The following is a 20,161-nucleotide window of genomic DNA, read 5'->3' as shown; positions in this document are numbered from 1 at the left end:
CCCTTAAGTCTAGAGGTGTCCCTCAGTCCGATGGGCCTGTTGTTTAGGGTTCCCAGGTCAGGGTCGGCGGCAAGGGTCGCCGTTCCTAGGAGACCACAGAGGCGGACTAAGACTATGGTGGAGTGGAGTGGGGTCCACGTCCAGCGCCAGAGCCGCCACCGCGGACAGATGCCCACCCAGACCCTCCCCTATAGGTTCAGGTTTTACGGCCGGAGTCCGCACCTTGGGAGAGGGTTACTGTCACCTTCTGACCCTAGTTATTGTGTTAATTGTTTATTTTAGTTGGTCAGGACGTGAGTTGGGTGGGCATTCTATGTTTTGTGTGTCTAGGTTGTTTTTCTGTGTTCGGCCTAGTATGGTTCTCAGAGGCAGGTGTCGTTAGTTGTCTCTGATTGAGAATCATACTTAGGTAGCCTGAGTTTTCACTGTTGTTTTGTGGGTGATTGTTTCCGTGTCTGTGTTTTACACCACACGGTACTGTTTTAGGTTTTGGTTATTCACGTTATGTTTATTGTTTTTGTATGGAGTGTTCAGTTTATGTGTTTAAATAAACAACCATGGACACTTACCACGCTGCATATTGGTCCTCCGATCCTTCTCGCCTCTCCTCTTCAGACAAAGAGGAGAAAACCATTACACCAGCAACAACAATACCATGCACCCTCAGTATCAAATCTGTTGTTTTTACAGTAACTTACCGGCAGCCAGTTACCTGTAAGTTACTGTAAATCAAGGTACAGTATGTTTCCGTAAATTCCAAAGAAACTTTAGTTAAAACAGTTTACCGATAATATACTGTATATTTCTAAAAGCTATAACAAGAGCAAGGTATTGATAATCGTTTTTAGATAGAAAACAGCATGAGAAGATGGCCAACATGAAGAGATCAAAAGTGGGCCAAAATATGCTACAGAGAAGGCATTCTGTGGGCCTATAGAACATAATTGACAGCAGAATCCTGCCAGGATTTTTTTTACAGTGTGGTCAAAAGGTTTTTGGAACTCTAAAAATACCGTACGGTACTGTATTCTGTCGGATGGACTTGCAGAATCATTCGAAATATATCAATTATTTCCCCGTCCACAAATCTTCCCACAATGTACCATAATTTACAGTATGCTGCAGTAAACTGTTTCACAGTATTTTACTGTTGATAATATCCAAAATTACAGTATAAATGACCGTTTTCCATTACAGTGTATTCTAGTATAATCTACTATATCAAAGGCAGGATATGAGTCACAAGGGTAGAAAAGACAGATGGGCAGAAAAGAAGAAGCACAGCAGGAGAAGCCCTATGGATTTGAAATAAATGTATGGCATACTGTATATTAGAACAGTGTGACCTTCAGGTTTATGCTCCATGGCATGTATAATTAATGTTAAGGAGTGATGATCTCTCATAGCCCATCTCTAAATCTATACATGGAAATGGAAGGAAGGTGTTTGGGGAAAACACACAAAAATATAAACGTAACATGTAAAGTGTTGGTCTCATGTTTCATGAGCTGAAATAAAAGATCCCAGAAATGTTCTATATGCACAATAAGCTTATTTCGCTCAAATTTTGTGCACAAATTTGTTTACATCCCTGTTAGTGAGCGTTTCTCCTTTGCCAAGATAATACATCCATCCACCTGACAGGTGTGGCATATCAAGAAGCTGATTAAACAGCATGATCATTACACAGGTGCACCTTGTGCTGGGGACAACTAAAGGCCACTCTAAAATATGCAGTTATGTCACACAACGCAATGCTACAGATGTCTCAAGTTGAGGGACCGTGCAATTGGCATGCTGACTGCAGAACTGTCCACCAGAGCTGTTGCCAGAGAATTGAATGTTCATTTCTCTACCATAAGCCCCCTCCAACATCATTTTAGAGAATTTGGCAGTACATCCGACCGACCTCACAACCACAGGTCACGTGTAACCACACAAGCCCAGGACCTCCACATCCGGCTTCTTCACCTGCAGGATCATGTTAGACCAGCCACCCGGACAACTGATAAAACAGTGGGTTTGCACAATCAAAGAATTTCTGCACAAACTGTCAGAAACCGTCTAAGGGAAGCTCATCTGCGTTGTTTGGTGTCGTAACCGACTTCAGTTGGCAAATGCTCACCTTCGATGGCTCTTCACGGATGAATCCCGGTTTCAACTGTACCAGGCAGATGGTATAGCATCATATGGGTGAGCAGTTTGCTGATGTCAACTTGGTGAACAATTGATTGTGCGTTTGCCCGCTGACAAAGAAATGATCAGAATATAATTTTAATGGTAGGTTTATTTTAACAGTGAGAGACAGAATAACAACAAAATAATCCAGAAAAACACATGTCAAAAATGTTATAAATTGATTTGCATTTTAATGAGGGAAATAAGAATTTGACCCCTCTCAATCTGAAAGATTTCGCTTTCGACACTCATAAAGGGAGTGCTCCTAATCTCAGTTTGTTACCTGTATAAAAAACACCTGTCCACAGAAACAATCAAGCAATCAGATTCCAAACTCTCCACCATGGCCAAGACCAAAGAGCTCTCCAAGGATGTCAGGGACAAGATTGTAGACCTACACAAGCAGCTTGGTGAGAAGGCAACAACTGTTGGCGCAATTATTAGAAAATGGAAGAAGTTCAAGATGACGGTCAATCACCCTTGGTCTGGGGCTCCATGCAAGATCTCACCTCCTGCAGCGCACGAAAGGTCCCCCTGCTCAAGCCAGCGCATGTCCAGGCCCGTCTGAAGTTTGCCAATGACCATCTGGATGATCCAGAGGAGGAATGGGGAGAAGGCCATGTGGTCTGATGAGACAAAAATAGAGCTTTTTGGTCTAAACTCCACTCGCCGTGTTTGGAGGAAGAAGGATGAGTACAACCCCAAGAACACCATCCCAACCGTGAAGCATGGAGGTGGAAACATCATTCTTGGGGATGCTTTTCTGCAAAGGGGACTGGGCGACTGCTCTGTATTGAGGGGAGGATGGATGGGGCCATGTATCGTGAGATCTTGGCCAACAACCTCCTTCCCTCAGTAAGAGCATTGAAGATGGGTCGTGGCTGGGTCTTCCAGCATGACAACGACCCGAAACACACAGCCAGTGCAATTAAGGAGTGGCTCCCTAAGAAGCATCTCAAGGTCCTGGAGTGGCCAAGCCAGTCTCCAGACCTGAACCCAAATAGAAAATCTTTGGAGGGAGCTGAAAGTCCGTATTGCCCAGCGACAGCCCCGGAACCTGAAGGATCTGGAGATGGTCTGTATGGAGGAGTGGGCCAAAATCCCTGCTGCAGTGTGTGCAAACATGGTCAAGAACTACAGGAAATGTATGATCTCTTTAATTGCAAACAAAGGTTTCTGTACCAAATATTAAGTTCTGCTTTTCTGATGTATCAAATACTTATGTCATGCAATAAAATGCTAATTAATTACTTAAAAATCATACAATGATACAATCAACTGTGAGAGACGGAATCTAAAACAACAATCCAGAAAAGATTGTTGTTTTAGATTCCGTCTCTCACAGTTGAAGTGTACCTATGATAAAAAATTATAGACCTCTACATGCTTTGTAAGTAGGAAACCCTGCAAAATTGGCAATGTGTCAAATACTTGTTCTCCCCACTGTAGGTGTTCCTTTTGTCCAGGTGGGAAAGGGCAGTGTGGAGTGCGATTGAGATTGCATCATCTGTGAATCTGTTGGGGCGGTATGCAAATTGTAGTGGGTCTAGGGTTCCCGGGATGATGGTGCTGAAGTGAGCCATTACCCGCCTTTTAAAGCACATCATGGCTACCGACATGAGTGCTACGGGGCAGTAGTCATTTAGGCAGGATACCTTCGCATTCTTTGGCACAGGGACTATGGTTGTCTGCTTGAAACATGTTGGTATTACAGACTCGGTCAGGGAGAGGTTGAAAATATCAGCGAAGACACTTGCCAGTTGGTCCACACATGCTCTGAGTACACGCCCTGGTAATCCATCAGGCCCAGCGGCCTTGTGAATGTTGACCTGTTTAAAGTTCATTCTCACATCGGCTATGGCGAGCATGATCACACAGTCGTCTGAAATAGCTGGTGTTCTCATGCATGCTTAAGTGTTGTTTGCCTCGAAGCCAGCATGAAAGGAATTTAGCTCGTCTGGTAGGCTCGCGTCACTGGGCAGATCGTGGCTGGGTTTCCCTTTGTAGTCCGTTAAAATGTGCAAGCCCTGCCACATCCGAGCTGGTGAACTAGGATTCAATCTTAGTCCTGTCTTGACGGTTTGTTTGAGGGCATAGCGGGATTTCTTATAAGCTTGCGGATTAGTGTCCAACTCCTTGAAAGCGGCAGCTCTGACCTTTAGCTCGGTGCGGATGTTGCCTGTAATCCATGGCTTCTGGTTGAGATATGTACGTACTGTCACTGTGGGAATGACGTCGCCGATGCACTTGTTGATGAAGCCGGTGACTGAGTTGGTATAGTCCTCAATGCCTTTGGATGAATCATGGAACATATTCCAGTCTGTGCTAGCAAAACAGTCCTGTAGCATACTGTAATATCTGACCACAATATAATCACTTCCATATTGAGCGAGTCACTGGTACTTCCTGCTTTAGTTTTTGCTTGTAAGCAAGAATCAGGAGGATTATGAATTATGGTCAGATTTGCCAAATGGAGAGTGATGGGGTGGTGGTGGGGTAATGGAATGGGCAGGCATAAGCTAAGGACAATGAACAAAATTGCATTTTATCAATGGCAATTTGAATGCACTGAGAGCATGTTTGGGATGCTCTGGATCGACGTGTACGACAGTTTTCCATTTCCCATCAATATGCAGCAAGTTCACACAGCCATTGAAGAGGAGTGGGACAACATTCCACAGGCCACAATCAACACCCTGATCAACTCTATGCCAAGGAGATGTCACACTGCATGAGGAAAATGGTGGTCACCAGATACTGACTGTTTTTTTTCAGTATCTCTGACCAACAGATGCATATCTGTATTCCCAGTCATGTGATATCCATAAATTAGGGCCTAATGAATTTATTTCAATTGACTGATTTCCTTATATGAACAGTAACTCAGTAAAATCGTTGAAATTGTTGCATGTTGCATTTATAGTTTTGTTCAGTGTAGTATGCTAGTATGGATATTCGGACACGGACAGCTTCTCTTACCTCTCTCTCTCTCAAGGTCAAAGGGAGACAGGTTAACCTGTCTGGGAATTCCCCTCACCAACAGCCAGTGAAATTGCAGGGCGCCAAATAAAAATCAACATAAATCTCATAAATCAAATTTCTCAAACATACAAGTATTAGGCACCATTTTAAAGATACAATTCTCGTTAATCCAGCCACAGTGTCTGATTTCAAAAATGCTTTACAGTGAAAGCTCCACAAACAATTATGTTAGGTCACCACAAAGGCACAGAAAAACCCAGCCATTTTTCCATCCAAAGAGAGGAGTCAGAAAAAAGCACAAATAGAGATAAAGTTAATCACTAACCTTTTGATGATCTTCATCAGATGACACTCATAGGACTTCATGTTACACAATACATGTCTGTTTTGTTCGATAAAGTGCATATTTATATCCAAAAATCTCATTTTATATTGGCGTGTTATGTTCAGTAGTTCCAAAACATGCCGTGATGTTGCAGAGAGCCAAATCAATTTACAGAAATACTCATTATAAATGATGATGAAAATACAATTGTTATGCATGGAACTTTAGATAAACTTCTCCTTAATGCAACCGCTGTGTCAGATTTCAAAGAAACCTTACGGAAAAAGCATACCATGCAATAATCTGAGTACGGAGCTCAGAGCCCAAACCAGCCAAAAGAAATATCCGCCATGTTGCGCAGTCAACATTAGTCAGAAATAGCATTATAAATATTCACTTACCTTTGATGATCTTCATCAGAATTCACTCCCAGGAATCCCAGTTGCACAATAAATGTTTGATTTGTTCGATAAAGTTCATAATTTATGTCCATAAACCACCTCCTTTTGTTAGGGTGTTTGGTAAAGAAAACGAAACGCACGTGCAACTTCCAGCGGAAAGGTCGGACGAAAATTCCCTACATTTATAGTACTGGTCGTAGAAACTTATCAAATGATGTATAGAATCAATCTTTAGGATGTTTTTATCATAAATGTTCAATAATGTTCCAACCTGAGAATTCCATTGCCTGTAGAAAAGCAATGGAATGGGAGCTACCCTCTCATGTGAATGCGTGTGACTGAGCTCGTGGTTGCTGGCAGACCTCTGACTCATTCCGCTCTCATTCAGCCCCCCTTCATAGTAGAAGCATCAAACAATGTTCTAAAGACGGTTGACATCTAGTGGAAGCCTTAGGAAGTGCAACATAACCAATATCACTGTATCTTCAATAGAGGCTGAGTTGAAAAACTACAAACCTCAGGTTTTTGTCTGCCATATGAGTTCTGTTATACTCACAGACATCATTCAAACAGTTTTAGAAACTTCAGAGTGTGTTCTAACAAATACTACTAATAATATGCATATATTAGCATCTGGGGCTGAGTAGGAGGCAGAATACTCTGGGCACGCTTTTTATCCAAAAGTGAAAATGCTGCCACCTTATCCCAATGAAGTTAATGGCATATTGAGTTTGTGTGTGCACTTGCGTGTGTGCGACTATGTGAAAGACAGAGAGAGAGAGAGAGAAGCTGCGATTCACTCACGTTCCACTAACTTGCATGACCAATCAGATGTGCAATCTAATATTTTCCCTGATCTCAACATTTCCCAAGGTTGAACATGGCCCAAACAACATTCTGCATTGTATTCTCCAGATCATTGTGGGGGTTATTCTGCTCTACTACCTCCTGGGGATCAGTGCTTTGATTGGGGCCACAGTCATTGCTGTACTGGCCCCTGTCCAGTACTTTGTGGCCACCAAGCTGTCCCAAGCACAGAAGAGCACCCTGGTGAGTGTTACAGTGCCTTCAGGAAAGTATTCAGACCCCTTGACTTTTTCCCCAAACTTTGTTATATTACAGCCTTGTTCGAAAATGGATTAAATTAATTAATTAATTATCCTCAGCAATCTACACACAATATCCTAAAATGATGAAGCGAAAACTATTTTTCAAATGTATAAAAACAGAAATACCTTATGTACATAAGTATTCAGATCCTTTTCTATGAGGCTCGAAATTGAGCCCAGGTGCATCCTGTTTCCATTTATCATCCTTGAAATGTTTCTACAACTAGATTGGAGTCCACCTGTGGTAAATCCAATTGATTGGAGATGATTTGGAAAGGCACACACCTGTCTATATAAGGTCCCACAGTTGACAGTGCATGAGCAAAAACCAAGCCATGTGGTCGAAGGAATTGCCCATAGAGCTCTGAGACAGGATTGTGTCAAGGCACAGATCTGGAGAAGGGTACCAAAACATTTCTGCAGCATTGAAGGTCCCCAAGAACACAGTGGCCTCCATCATTTTTAAATGGAAGAAGTCTGGAACCACCAAGACTCTTCCTAGAGCTGGTCGCCTGGCCAAACTGAGCAATCGGGGGGAAAGGGCCTTGATCCCCATCCAACCTGTCAGAGCTTGACAGGATCTGCTGAGAATAATGGAAGAAACTCCCCAAATACAGGTGTGTCAAGCTTATAGCGTCATACCCAAGAAAACTTGATGCTGTAATCACTGTGAAAGGTGCTTCAACAAAGTACTGATTAAAGGGTCTGAATACTTATGTAAATGTGATATTTTAAAAATAAAACATTTTTATAAATTTTTATAAATTAGCTTTGTCATTATGTGTGTAGATTGATGAGAAGGGGGTGGGACCAATTTAATCCATTCTAGAATAAGGCTGTAAAGTAACAAAATATGTAAAAAGTCAAGTGGTCTGAATACTGTAAAAGCCATTTAGCTGACATTTTTATCCAAAGCGATTTACAGTCATGGCCAGAGATGGGCAGTATTTACATTAAGTTGCTCCTATTACTTTGTAACTACACAGTAATTACTGTAGTAACAACATAGTAGTTACGTGGGTATTACTATGTAATTACATGGTAATAAGGTTGATGTTTCAACACGTTTTCACATCTTGGCAAACAGTCTGGGTATGTTTTGATTTGATCTTCCTCGTGGGAGAGATTACAGTATATGTCATGATACTTCTAAATGATGTGTGGTCCTTTTACAGTGTACCCACACACACACACACACACACACACACACCCTCAGAACCCTTGGATAACCCTGATGATAACCAAATGGATTATTAAGGAAAAAACGTTTTTTTCAACCATAATCTCTTCATTAATCACGTAACATGTCTTTCTGCTTTGTCTCTCCAAATACACTGCTCATTTCTATAATACCATGCTACTATAATACAGTGCGTATCTCACTGGCTTAATTGTCTGAGATGAAATACTGCATCTTTCATTGCAATCATATTGTTCTGACATACTTGTGTGTACTCTGGTATAGGACTACTCTATTTGTCTGTGTTATGATACTGTACACGAGTACTCCAGTCATTCATTCAATCAATCAATCACATTTATTTAGCACATGTCACAAAGTGCTTATACAGAAACCCAGACTAAAACAGCAAGCAATGCGGATGTTTGCGTGTATTTTGGTATAGAAATACTCCAGTCATTCAGATGTGTATATCATCCTAAAGGAGTACTCCAGTGAGCGGTTAAAGAAGACTAATGAGCTGCTGCGGGGCATCAAGCTGCTGAAACTGTACGCCTGGGAACACATCTTCTGTCACAGTGTGGAGGAGACCAGGGGCAAGGAGCTCACCAGCCTGCAGGCCTTCGCCCTGTACACATCCATATCTAGTAGGTTACCTTACCTCCCTCTACACATCCATATCTAGTAGGTTACTTTACCTCCCTCTACACATCCATATCTAGTAGGTTACTTTACCTCCCTCTACACATCCACATCTAGTAGGTTACTTTACCTCCCTCTACACATCCATATCTAGTAGGTTACTTTACCTCCCTCTACACATCCATATCTAGTAGGTTACTTTACCTCCCTCTACACATCCACATCTAGTAGGTTACTTTACCCTCTACACATCTACACACACATCCATATCTAGTAGGTTACTTTACCTCCCTCTACACATCCATATCTAGTAGGTTACTCTCTACCATCCACATCTACACATCCATCCATATCTAGTAGGTTACTTTACCTCCCTCTACACATCCATATCTAGTAGGTTACTTTACCTCCCTCTACACATCCATATCTAGTAGGTTACTTTACACTCCATATCTACACATCCATATCTAGTAGGTTACCTTACCTCCTCTACACATCCATATCTAGTAGGTTACCTTACCTCCCTCTACACATCCATATCCTCCTCTCTACACATCCATATCTAGTAGGTTACTTTACCTCCCTCTACACATCCATATCTAGTAGGTTACTTTACCTCCCTCTACATCCATATCTAGTAGGTTACTTTACCTCCCTCTACACATCCATATCTAGTAGGTTACCTTACCTCCTCTACACATCCATATCTAGTAGGTTACCTTACCTCCCTCTACACATCCATATCTAGTAGGTTACTTCTACACATCCATATCTAGTAGGTTACTTTACCTCCCTCTACACATCCATATCTAGTAGGTTACTTACCTCCCTCTACACATCCATATCTAGTAGGTTACCTTACCTCCTCTACACATCCATATCTAGTAGGTTACCTTACCTCCCTCTACACATCCATATCTACACATCTACACATCCATATCTAGTAGGTTACCTTACCTCCTCTACACATCCACATCTAGTAGGTTACCTTACCTCCCTCTACACATCCATATCTAGTAGGTTACCTTACCCTCTACACATCCATATCTAGTAGGTTACATCCCTCTATCCATATCTAGTAGGTTACCTTACCTCCCTCTACACATCCATATCTAGTAGGTTACCTTACCTCCCTCTACACATCCACATCTAGTAGGTTACCTTACCTCCCTCTACACATCCATATCTAGTAGGTTACCTTACCTCCCTCTACACATCCACATCTAGTAGGTTACCTTACCTCCCTCTACACATCCACATCTAGTAGGTTACCTTACCTCCCTCTACACATCCATATCTAGTAGGTTACCTTACCTCCCTCTACACATCCATATCTAGTAGGTTACCTTACCTCCCTCTACACATCCATATCTAGTAGGTTACCTTACCTCCCTCTACACATCCATATCTAGTAGGTTACCTTACCTCTCTCTACACATCCATACCCGACACAAAAATGTTACCCCTCTCAGCTCTGCATCAGTGTTTCTACAGTATGTAAATGTAAGAACATATCGTCTTACATTTAAGATTCTGCAATCGCAAATTATTTTGCAAAATCAACAATTCCCTGCATATATCCAATCACAGCACAAAACAGTAAAATCACTGCAATATTATCGCATTCAACTGCACGATCACCGCAATACAAAAGGATGGCTCACAATTTGAACCAATCCCTGCATAAATGGTTCAATCAGGCCACATGCCAACAAATGTCTCCCCCATCAGCAAATTTTTGTGAAAAATTTGACAAAAATCTGCATTTTGCTAGTTTGCATCGTCAACCTTTGCTAGTTTGCAGCATCTACCTTCACTAAAACCACGGCAAAGGTTTTGCCTGCAAACTTTGGTTTTGAATCCCGACGTTCTGAGATGTCTGCCTACAGGCTATGGAAAGAGTTAGACTGTTCATGCTTGGCCCCCCTACCCGAACTCTGGAGTATTTGGGGGAGAGTTGTCTGTCTGAAGAGGACCCTCCCTGAAACAATTTGTTTTCAAAGAAATGTCCAAAAGAATCTGAAATCCTCCCCAGACGTAGTGCTGTCGCTCTAGGTCTGGGATTTCCAAGACTACTAGCTATCACTAGTTAACAGGGAAGAACTTACAATACATACATGGCTCCTAGCCTCCCATGCATAAGCTACTTTCTGTCACAAACACTAAACTGAAACAAAATAATGTAAAAAACAAATAGAAATGTTTTTATCAAACTAAAACTGAATCGGAAAAAGTCTGAAAAATATCTGAAACTAAACTGAATATAAATCATTTATACTGAGTCCCATGTTTCATGAGCCAAAATAAAAGATCCCAGAAATTGTCCATACACACAAAAAGCTTATCTCTACAATGTTGTGCTCACATTTTTTTTACATCTCTGTTAGTGAGCATTTCTCCTTTGCCAAGATAATCCATCCACCTGACAGGTATGGCATATCAAGAATCTGATTAAACAGCATGATAATTACACTGGTGCACCTTGTGCTGGGGACAATTAAAGGCCACTCTAAAATGTGCAGTTTTGTTACACAACACAATGCCACAGATGTCTCAAGTTTTGAGGGATGCTGACTGCAGGAATGTCCACCAGAGCTATTTCCAGAGAAATAGAATGTTAATTTCTCTACCATAATCCTTACAACTGCAGACCACATGTGGTGTTGTGTGGGCGAGTGATTTGCTGAAGTCAACGTTGTGAACATAGTGCCCCACGGTGGCGATGGAGTTATGGTATGGGCAGGCATAAGCTACGGACAAAGAACACAATGCATTTTATCATTGGAAATTTGAATGCACAGAGATACCGTGACGAGATCCTGAGGCCCATTGTCTTGCCATTCATCCATCTCATGTGTCAGCATGATAATGAACAGCCCCATGTCGCAAGGATCTGTACACAATTCCTGGAAGCTGAAAATATCCCAGTCCTTCCATGGCCTGCACACTCACCAGACATGTAACCCATTGACCATGTTTGGGATGCTCTGGATTGATATGTACGACAGCGTGTTCCAGTTCCCGCCAATATCCACCAACTTCCCACAGCCATTGAAGAGGAGTGGGACAACATTCCACAGGCCACAATCAACAGCCTGATCAACTCTATGCGAAGGAGATGTGTTGCGCTGCATGAATCAAAAAACACAGAACTATAAAAATGTTGCCTTCCTCGGTGCTGATGATCTAGCTCATTCCTAGAAAACAATCGCTTCAAGCCATTCAGTTAAGCTGAGTTCCCGGAGAGACACTGCGTGTTAAGTATTCTCACTCTCTGGAACAAACTTGTCTGTACAGTATCTGAACCACATTGTCATGTATCTAATGTTGTCTGTGTCTCATCTTTCTCAGTATTCATGAATGCAGCCATCCCTATCGCTGCTGTCCTGACTGTGAGTATTAATTCCACTCATAAATGTCTATTCATATCTGATAGGTGGCATGCATAATACTGTCTACAGACTACCCCAACATTGTTCACCATAGAACAGCATGTTCTAACCACCATTTCACCTTTAAAAATTAGCTGCATACTGTACACTGGTCTGGGTATTGTTTTCAGTGGATGGGCTTTTACAGAGAACAGAATTCATTTTCCGGGGTGAAGGGCACAGGCCAGACCAGTCCAGACTAGAGTGGTATCACTCAGAACACATGTTATCGCTTTCTAAAGGATGACCAGTGACATTTCACGTTTTTTTACATAGCCACTGTAAATCCCAGTTATATTTATGAGAGTTGCTCAACTTGCATCTTGAGTCAGGATTCAGACCTCACTCACAGTATCTTTGCTGGTTACTGGAGTGATATTAATATTTTTCTATCCTCCCGCCATCTTCCTGTAGACGTTTGTGGTCCATGTGCACATCTCTGAGGAGGCTGACCTGTCACCTGCTGTGGCCTTCGCGTCCTTATCCCTGTTTCACATCCTGGTCACTCCTCTCTTCCTGCTCTCCAGCGTGGTGCGATCCACAGTCAAGGCCCTGGTCAGGTGAGCTGTGTATCATGGACACACACTTACAGGCAGCTAGTGGTAGGTAAGTTACTGTGTTTCACATTGCAGTACACCTACTGTAATTTTAAGTACAGTCTCAAAGCAAGAACTGTGTAATGACACACAGTACAATACCATAGAATTGACTGTATTATACTGTAAAAAATGTAATGCTACTGTAAACATAATGAATGACATTCATTGAGGGGAGGGGTTTGTATTTTACTGTAATTACAGGTGCAAGCAGGATGCTTACTAGGTAATGTGTTTACACATTACAGCATATCAATGAATATTTGGTGTTTTATATCACTTTGCACTTCTAGAAGCCTTAACAAATGTTTCCAAACTGGCAGTGACTACATGGCAAAACAGACCAAAAGAACATGGCAAAATGTTCAACCATTGAAAGTTGAAGACTTGCTGTTTCTCCAATTTGTCCCCTATACATTTTGAATTGATTGGGCACTACTAAATTGGTACAGCACTCTCACTAACAGATGCAACAAATATAGCCTCTTACAAGGCATGCCTCAAAATATGTTAATGAGACAGAAACAACAATGCCATGCACCCACTAGTGGTCAAAAGGTTTTAGGTGCTTCAAAAATACAGTAGGGTACTGTATTCTGTGGGATGGAATTACAATACACTGTAAGAAATGTAACTTGTTTTTACGGTAACTTACTGGCAGCTAGTTACCTGTAAGTTACTATAAAAAAACAAAGTACAGAATGTTACCATACATTCAAAATAAAGTGCTTTCTTTACAGTAATGTACTGTTAAAGGAAAGTATTTACAGTGTACCATTCGAAATACAGCAATTATATCCATGCCCACACAATTTTCCCACAATGCACCATCATTTACAGTATTCTGCAATAAAACATTTCACAGTATTTTACTGTTGAGAATACCAAAAATGATTGTATAAATTACAGTTTTACGTTAATGTTGAGTTAAGCTGAATTCATGTCAGATTTACCAAATTTACCAAAATAAAGTGTAATTGAGGTGAAGCTAAATTGAAGCCAATCACCTGTCCGTTCCTGTCAGTAACATTGACTTCTTCTAAATTGACAATTTGATTAACTGCTGTAATCGTGTTGTCATAAAGCTACCATTACCCATCCTATCATACATAACAGCATAACGACTGCTTCGTACATCATAAACATATATAGTGCATTCGGAATGTTACGTTACCACCTTCTTCTAAAATTGATTAAATAGTCGTCTGCCCCCCCCCCCCCCCCCATCAATCTACACACCACCCCATAATGACAAAGCAAAAATAGTTTTTTTTTGTCAAAGCAAGAATAATTTTTTGAAAATGGTGCATTATGTATGTATGTATGTATGTATGTATGTATGTATGTATGTGTGTGTGTATATACAGTATATATATTAAAAAAAAATGAAATATCACATTTACATAAGTATTTGGGCCCTTTACTCAGTACTTTGTTGAATCACCTTTGGCAGCAATTACAGCCTCAAGTGTTCTTTGGTATGACGCTACAAGCTTGGCACACCTGTATTTGGGGATGTTCTCCCATTCTTCTATGCAGATCCTCTCAAGCTCTGTCAGGTTGGATGGGGAGCACTCCAGGGATGTTCAATCGGGTCAAGTCTAGGCTCTGGCTTGGCCACTCCAGGACATTTGGAGACTTGTTTCGAAGACACTCCTGCGTGGTCTTGGCTGTGTGCTTAGGGTCGTTGTCCTGTTGGAAGGTGAACCTTTGCCCCAGTCTGAGGTCCTGAGTGCTCTGGAGCAGGTTTTCATCAAGGATCTCTGTACATCCAGGCCAAAGAGTTCAATCTTGGTTTCATCAGACCAGAGAATCTTGTTTCTCATGGTCTGAGAGTCCTTTAGGTACCTTTTGGTAAACTCCAAGTGGGCTGTCATGTGCCTTTTACTGGGGAGTGGCTTCCATCTGACCACTCTACCATAAAGGCCTGGTTGGTGGAGTGCTGCAGAGATGGTTGTCCGTCTGGAAGGTTCTCCCATCTCCACAGAGGAACTCTGGAGCTCTGTCAGAGTGACCATCGGGTTCTTGGTCACCTCCGTGACCAAGGCCCTTCTCCCCCGATTTCTCAGTTTGGCCTTGGTGGTTCCAAACTTATTCCATTTAAGAATGATGGAGACCACAGTGTTCCTGGGGACCTTCAATGCTGCAGAAATGTTTTGGTACCCTTCCCCAGATCTGTGCCTCGACACAATCCTGTCTCAGAGCTCTATGGGCAATTCCTTCGACCTCATGGTTTGATTTTTGCTCTGACATGCACTGTCAACTGTGGGACCTTATATAGACAGGTGTGTCCCTTTCCGAGTCATGTCCAATCAATTGAATGTACCACAGGTGGACTCCAATCACATTGTAGAAACATCTCAAGGATGATCAATGGAAACAGGATGCACCTGAGCTCAATTTCGAGTCTCATAGCAAAGGGTCTGAATACTTATGTAAATATGTTATTTCTGTTTTGTATTTTTTCAAAATTTGCATTAATTTCTAAAAAACAGTTTTCGCTTTGTCATTTCGGGATTTTGTGGGTAGATTGAGGATTTTTTTTATTGAATCAATTTTAGAATAAGGCTATAACGTAACAAAATGTGGGGGGTCTGAATACTTTCTGAATGTATACAGTACATGCTGTATTCCGCTCTGTACCGAGAGTAGGCATGTTTCATTTTTTTATTTGAACCTTTAACTAAGTCAGTTAACAACAAATTCCTATTTACAATATGAACGATGCAGAGTGCTGTACTGTCATTCACACAACCCAATGAGCAAAAAGACATTGAAAATGCGTATTTCTGGTTGGAAATGCGTATTTCTGGTTGGAAATGCGTATTTCTGGTTGGAAATATAGTTTTCTTTCAACGTCTTGTGTTCACCGGGAAGCAATCACCCATCTTGTCATTCTAGCCACTGCTTTCACATGTGTTTACCCTCATCTCCATGTAAGTGTTTTAGATATGGTATCTTGGCCTAGTTGAAGTAGTAGGGCTCTACATCATGTATAGTGTTGTCTTGTCAAGGAGAGGCACCATACAGAGTGGGGGGATTGAGTCGGGGGTTTGCTTTGCATCCTGAGAGGATGAATGGAAGTCTCGAGAAAATCAATGGGGTCGAGCTGATCTCTGGTAAATGGAGGCAGTATGTGTATCCTAATGCTGTCGAACCAGTGACGGAGAAATTGCTAACCGCTAGTAAGGAACCGCTAGTTCCTTACTCAATGACACGCAATGACTTGCACTGAGTCACAGCCATAGAGATCCTATCGTTATCCATCTCTATGGTGACAACAGGTTGGATGTGATGCTGTATCTCAGGGGTAACCTAAGTGTGTTCCGTTTATGGTCAAGATGACCTTATGATCCCTGTAACAGCCTGGTATTGACCTAGCCGTCGATAGTACCATCTGCTTGCTGCCATTCTGCAATGGAGCTAGAGCATATGCTGCCTCCTCTACTCTACTGCACTGGGTTTGGTTCAAGAGAGATCCTCGCACACAATACAGTCTATTATGGATTACAAAGGAAGACCAAAACGTGATCTGCCCAACGGTGCCTCACTACCAGATGAATGCAGGCATCCTTTGACAACAACAACATCGAGCCGGGTGTGAGGGCCGTCACCGACCCAGAGGACTGGGTGATCTCACTCTCTGAGGCCGAGGTGAAAATCAGGTCAACACCTGCAAGGCCGCAGGCCCCGACGGCCCCAGCAGCTGCTAAGTGTATTTACTGTAATTTTCAACAACCTCTCCTTGTCCCAGTCTGTAATCCCCACGTGTTTTAAAATGACCACCATCATCCCTGTTCCTACGACCTCTAAGGCTTCATCCCACAATGATTACCGACCTGTAGCACTCACTTCTGTAATCATGAAGTGCTTTGAGAGGCTGGTTATGGCACACATTAACTCTACCATCCCAGCCACCCTTGACCCACTCCAATTTGCATGCCGCCCCAACAGATCCATAGATTACGCAATCTCAATTGCCCTCCACACTGCCCTCACCGGCCTAGATGAGAGGAATACCTATGTGAGAATGCTGTTCATTGACTACAGCTCAGCGTAGTCAATTATCCCCTCATCACCAAGCTTAGGACTCTGGGTCTAAACCCCTCCCTCTGGAACTGGATCCTGGATTTCCTGATGGGCCGCCCCGAGGTGGTGATGGTAGGCAACATTACCTCCACCGCTCTGACCCTTAACACGGGGGCCCCATAGGGGTGTGTGCTTAGTCCCCCATTGTACTCCATGTTCACCCACGACTGTGTGGCCACGCACGACTCCAACACTATTATCAAGTTCGCTGACGACACGACAGTGGCAGGCCTGATCACCGGCGAAGATGTGTCAGCGTATTGGGAGGAGGTCAGTGACCTGGCAGTGTGGTGCCCGAACAACAACCTCTCCCTCAACGTCAGTAAGAGCAAGGAGCTGATCGTGGAGTACAAGAAACGGGGGTCGAGCACGCCTCCATCCACATCGATGGGGCGGCAGTGGAGCTGGTAAACCGTTTCATGTTGCTCAGTGTCCAAATCACGAAAGACTTTGTGGGCCAAACACACACGCACGGTCATGTTGAAGGCGCGACAGTATCTCTTCCCCCTCAGGAGGTTGAAAAAGTTTGGCAGGGGCCCTCAAATCCTGGAAAGGTTCTACAGCTGTACTACTGAGAGCATATCGACTGGCTGCATCACTGCTTGGTATGGCAATAGCACCGCCCTCGATCACATGGTGCTACAGAGTGTTGTGCAGACAACCCAGTACATCGCTGGGGCCGAGCTCACTGCCATCCAGGACCTGTATATCAGCGGTGTGAAAAGAAGGCCCGGAAAATTGGCAAAGACCCCAAGCCTCGGCTTCAGCTTACTGAGTCATATTCCACAAAATGTATGGTCCAATAAGAACTCTCCAAATGAATGATGTGGTGTGTGGCTCATTGAATAGCCTGGAGTGTAGGAGTATGTCACAGCTGACTGAACCTAATTTACTGGTAGATGTACAGCAAGGCCTGTATTGTATTCCAAGCTTATACTAATCATTATGGCTTAGTTTATTCCAGATGTACTGAAGCGGGTAGCTGAAGGAACATAAAAAAATGGAAAAGCTCTTTACTTGATTCATTTCAGATAGTCTGGAGACTTGAATGAAACCTTTTCACTTCTCCATTTTTAACATTCTTTGATCAGGTGATTCTACTAGGAGAGTTACCTGTGCATTTTAAATGTGTTGTTCCCTATCCCATCTTCAATGTAAGCCACTCTGGAATGTGAAAATGTGAAATGGATCTGTGGCGTCCCCTGTCCTCCCTTCAGTGCCCAGAAGCTGAGTGAGTTCTTCAGTAGTGATGAGATTGGAGACGAGCAGGAGCCCAACGCTACCATGCCCGCTGGCCCCAGCAACCACAACAGCAAGTACCAGGCTGTGGTGAGTAGGGACCACACACACACATGAACACATTCGAACGTATCCACACACACACACACTTGCATACACAAACACACACACACACACACACACGCGCAAGTACACAGCGCTCCCACAAAGAGACTTTCCTGCCCCTGGCAATTCTTACACACTCAACCACTCACTCACAGGCAGAGTGCACTTCAATTAATTATTAACTGTTTCTCTTCACTCTGTATATTCTATCCTCCTTCCTCCACCTCACTTACACTCACCACCCACCACCTCCACCACTACTCTCTGTGGTGTCCATAGTTGTCCTTTAAAAAGCCTAAGCCATGGCCTGTTCCCTCCCTGCGCCCCTCCCAGCCCCTGAAGGTGGTGAACAGGAAAAGGCCCCCCAGGGAAGACTGCTGGAACAACTACAGCCAGAAGGGAGGCGACCCGCCCCCCCAGGAGAGGGACCAAGACCTCTGCTTCAGGGTGAGTGGGAGGTAGCAGGACTCGATAGACGTTCAATCTGTCGTCTCATCGGTGTGCTGCCAGGGAGCCTCTCCTGGTCTGACTGCTTGACATTCAGTGTTTGATATTTGATTTGATCGGAGTGTAATGTTTTTTTTCTCATTTTTTCTATCTCCAGATAACCAGCGGATATTTCACCTGGACAGACGGACCTCCCACCCTGTCTAACGTAGACATCAAGGTTCCCTTCGGTAAGGCTCTGATCCTGGAGGAAGGTTAAATACCATGGTATTCATACGCTATCAGAGGAACCACTCGAGGAACCACTACTACTCCCTCCTCCTGTCCCTCCATCTCTCTCTATCTATCTTTCTCTCTAATCACTCTATTTTCCACTCATGTCTTCTCTGTGTGTGTGTCTCTCTCAGGTCAGCTGACTATGATCGTGGGCCAGGTGGGTTGTGGGAAGTCGTCCCTGCTGCTTGCAGCTCTGGGAGAGATGCAGAAAGTCTCTGGGACTGTCACCTGGAACAGGTAAGGCTGAATGAAATTCCGATGGACGGACTGACAGACAGACAACTATGTACTAGTAGGATGGACATACTAAACCGTTTCTCAAGCATCTTTCTCATCCAAATCAAAGAAAAGGACTATTGAACTACAGTATAGGTTTGTGTGACCTGAGCTTGGATGATGTACATTCTAAAGGTCAAAGATTAGAGGTGAAAGGTGTGTTGACTCCACAGAGAGCCAGATAGTTGCAGTCAACAGAAGACTGGCTGTTTACCTCTCTCAGCTATATAAAATGCTCTACAGCACCGATTCTCTTGTAATGAGTCTGTCTGGGGAAGAGAATGTGTTTGTTTTATGTGTTTGGGATGGGGAGATAAATACTGCAGCTCTCAGGGCCATTTAATTAACATCAATATACCACTGCCTGACTCTGCTACTTCTCCCTCCTCCAAGTCATCCAACTAATAGGATTTCGCTGATTTACTGGCCGCTTAAAGAGCTTTTGGCACATGCGGTGTAGCTTTAAGAGAAACTGAAGTAAGTCATGGAAACTACACTCTCTCTCGATCTGTGTTGCTCACCCAAGGTGTAGGGATATGTGTGAGTCAGGAGTTTATGGAGTGATGCTTGCTCAGTCATTTGTATGTGGTCCCACAAGCCTCACTGAGATACTCTGAAGACCAACATATCAAACTAAAATACAAAATAATTTAGCTAAATATTGTATTTACATAAGATACAGGTATATTGAGGTATTTTGTCGTTTCGAAATAAAAAAACACATTTTCATGTTCAAATCAAATACACGTTTAGCAGATGTTATTGCGGGTGTAGTTAAATACTTGTGTTTCTAGCTTCAACAGTGCAGTAATGACTAACAATTCACAACAATATACACAACCTAAAAGTAGCAGAATGGAATTAAGGAATATATCAATATTAGGA

At 42.9% G+C, this 20,161-nt stretch overlaps 1 protein-coding gene across 1 annotated transcript in view; it reads left to right on the top strand.

Moving 5' to 3' along the window:
• The window catches only part of LOC115134487 (ATP-binding cassette, sub-family C (CFTR/MRP), member 8), a 136,563-nt gene that overhangs the window by 57,560 nt on the left and 58,842 nt on the right, over window positions 1-20,161 (top strand). Inside the window, 8 exon segments of the mRNA XM_065022678.1 lie at window positions 6,802-6,936; window positions 8,660-8,822; window positions 12,169-12,209; window positions 12,663-12,808; window positions 18,151-18,262; window positions 18,611-18,724; window positions 18,882-18,954; window positions 19,132-19,237. Coding sequence (XP_064878750.1) covers window positions 6,802-6,936; window positions 8,660-8,822; window positions 12,169-12,209; window positions 12,663-12,808; window positions 18,151-18,262; window positions 18,611-18,724; window positions 18,882-18,954; window positions 19,132-19,237 — 890 coding nt within the window.

This window comes from Oncorhynchus nerka, linkage group LG9a (assembly GCF_034236695.1).
Source record: "Oncorhynchus nerka isolate Pitt River linkage group LG9a, Oner_Uvic_2.0, whole genome shotgun sequence".
Lineage (NCBI taxonomy): Eukaryota > Metazoa > Chordata > Actinopteri > Salmoniformes > Salmonidae > Oncorhynchus > Oncorhynchus nerka.
This window is presented reverse-complemented; position numbering and strand designations above follow the sequence as displayed.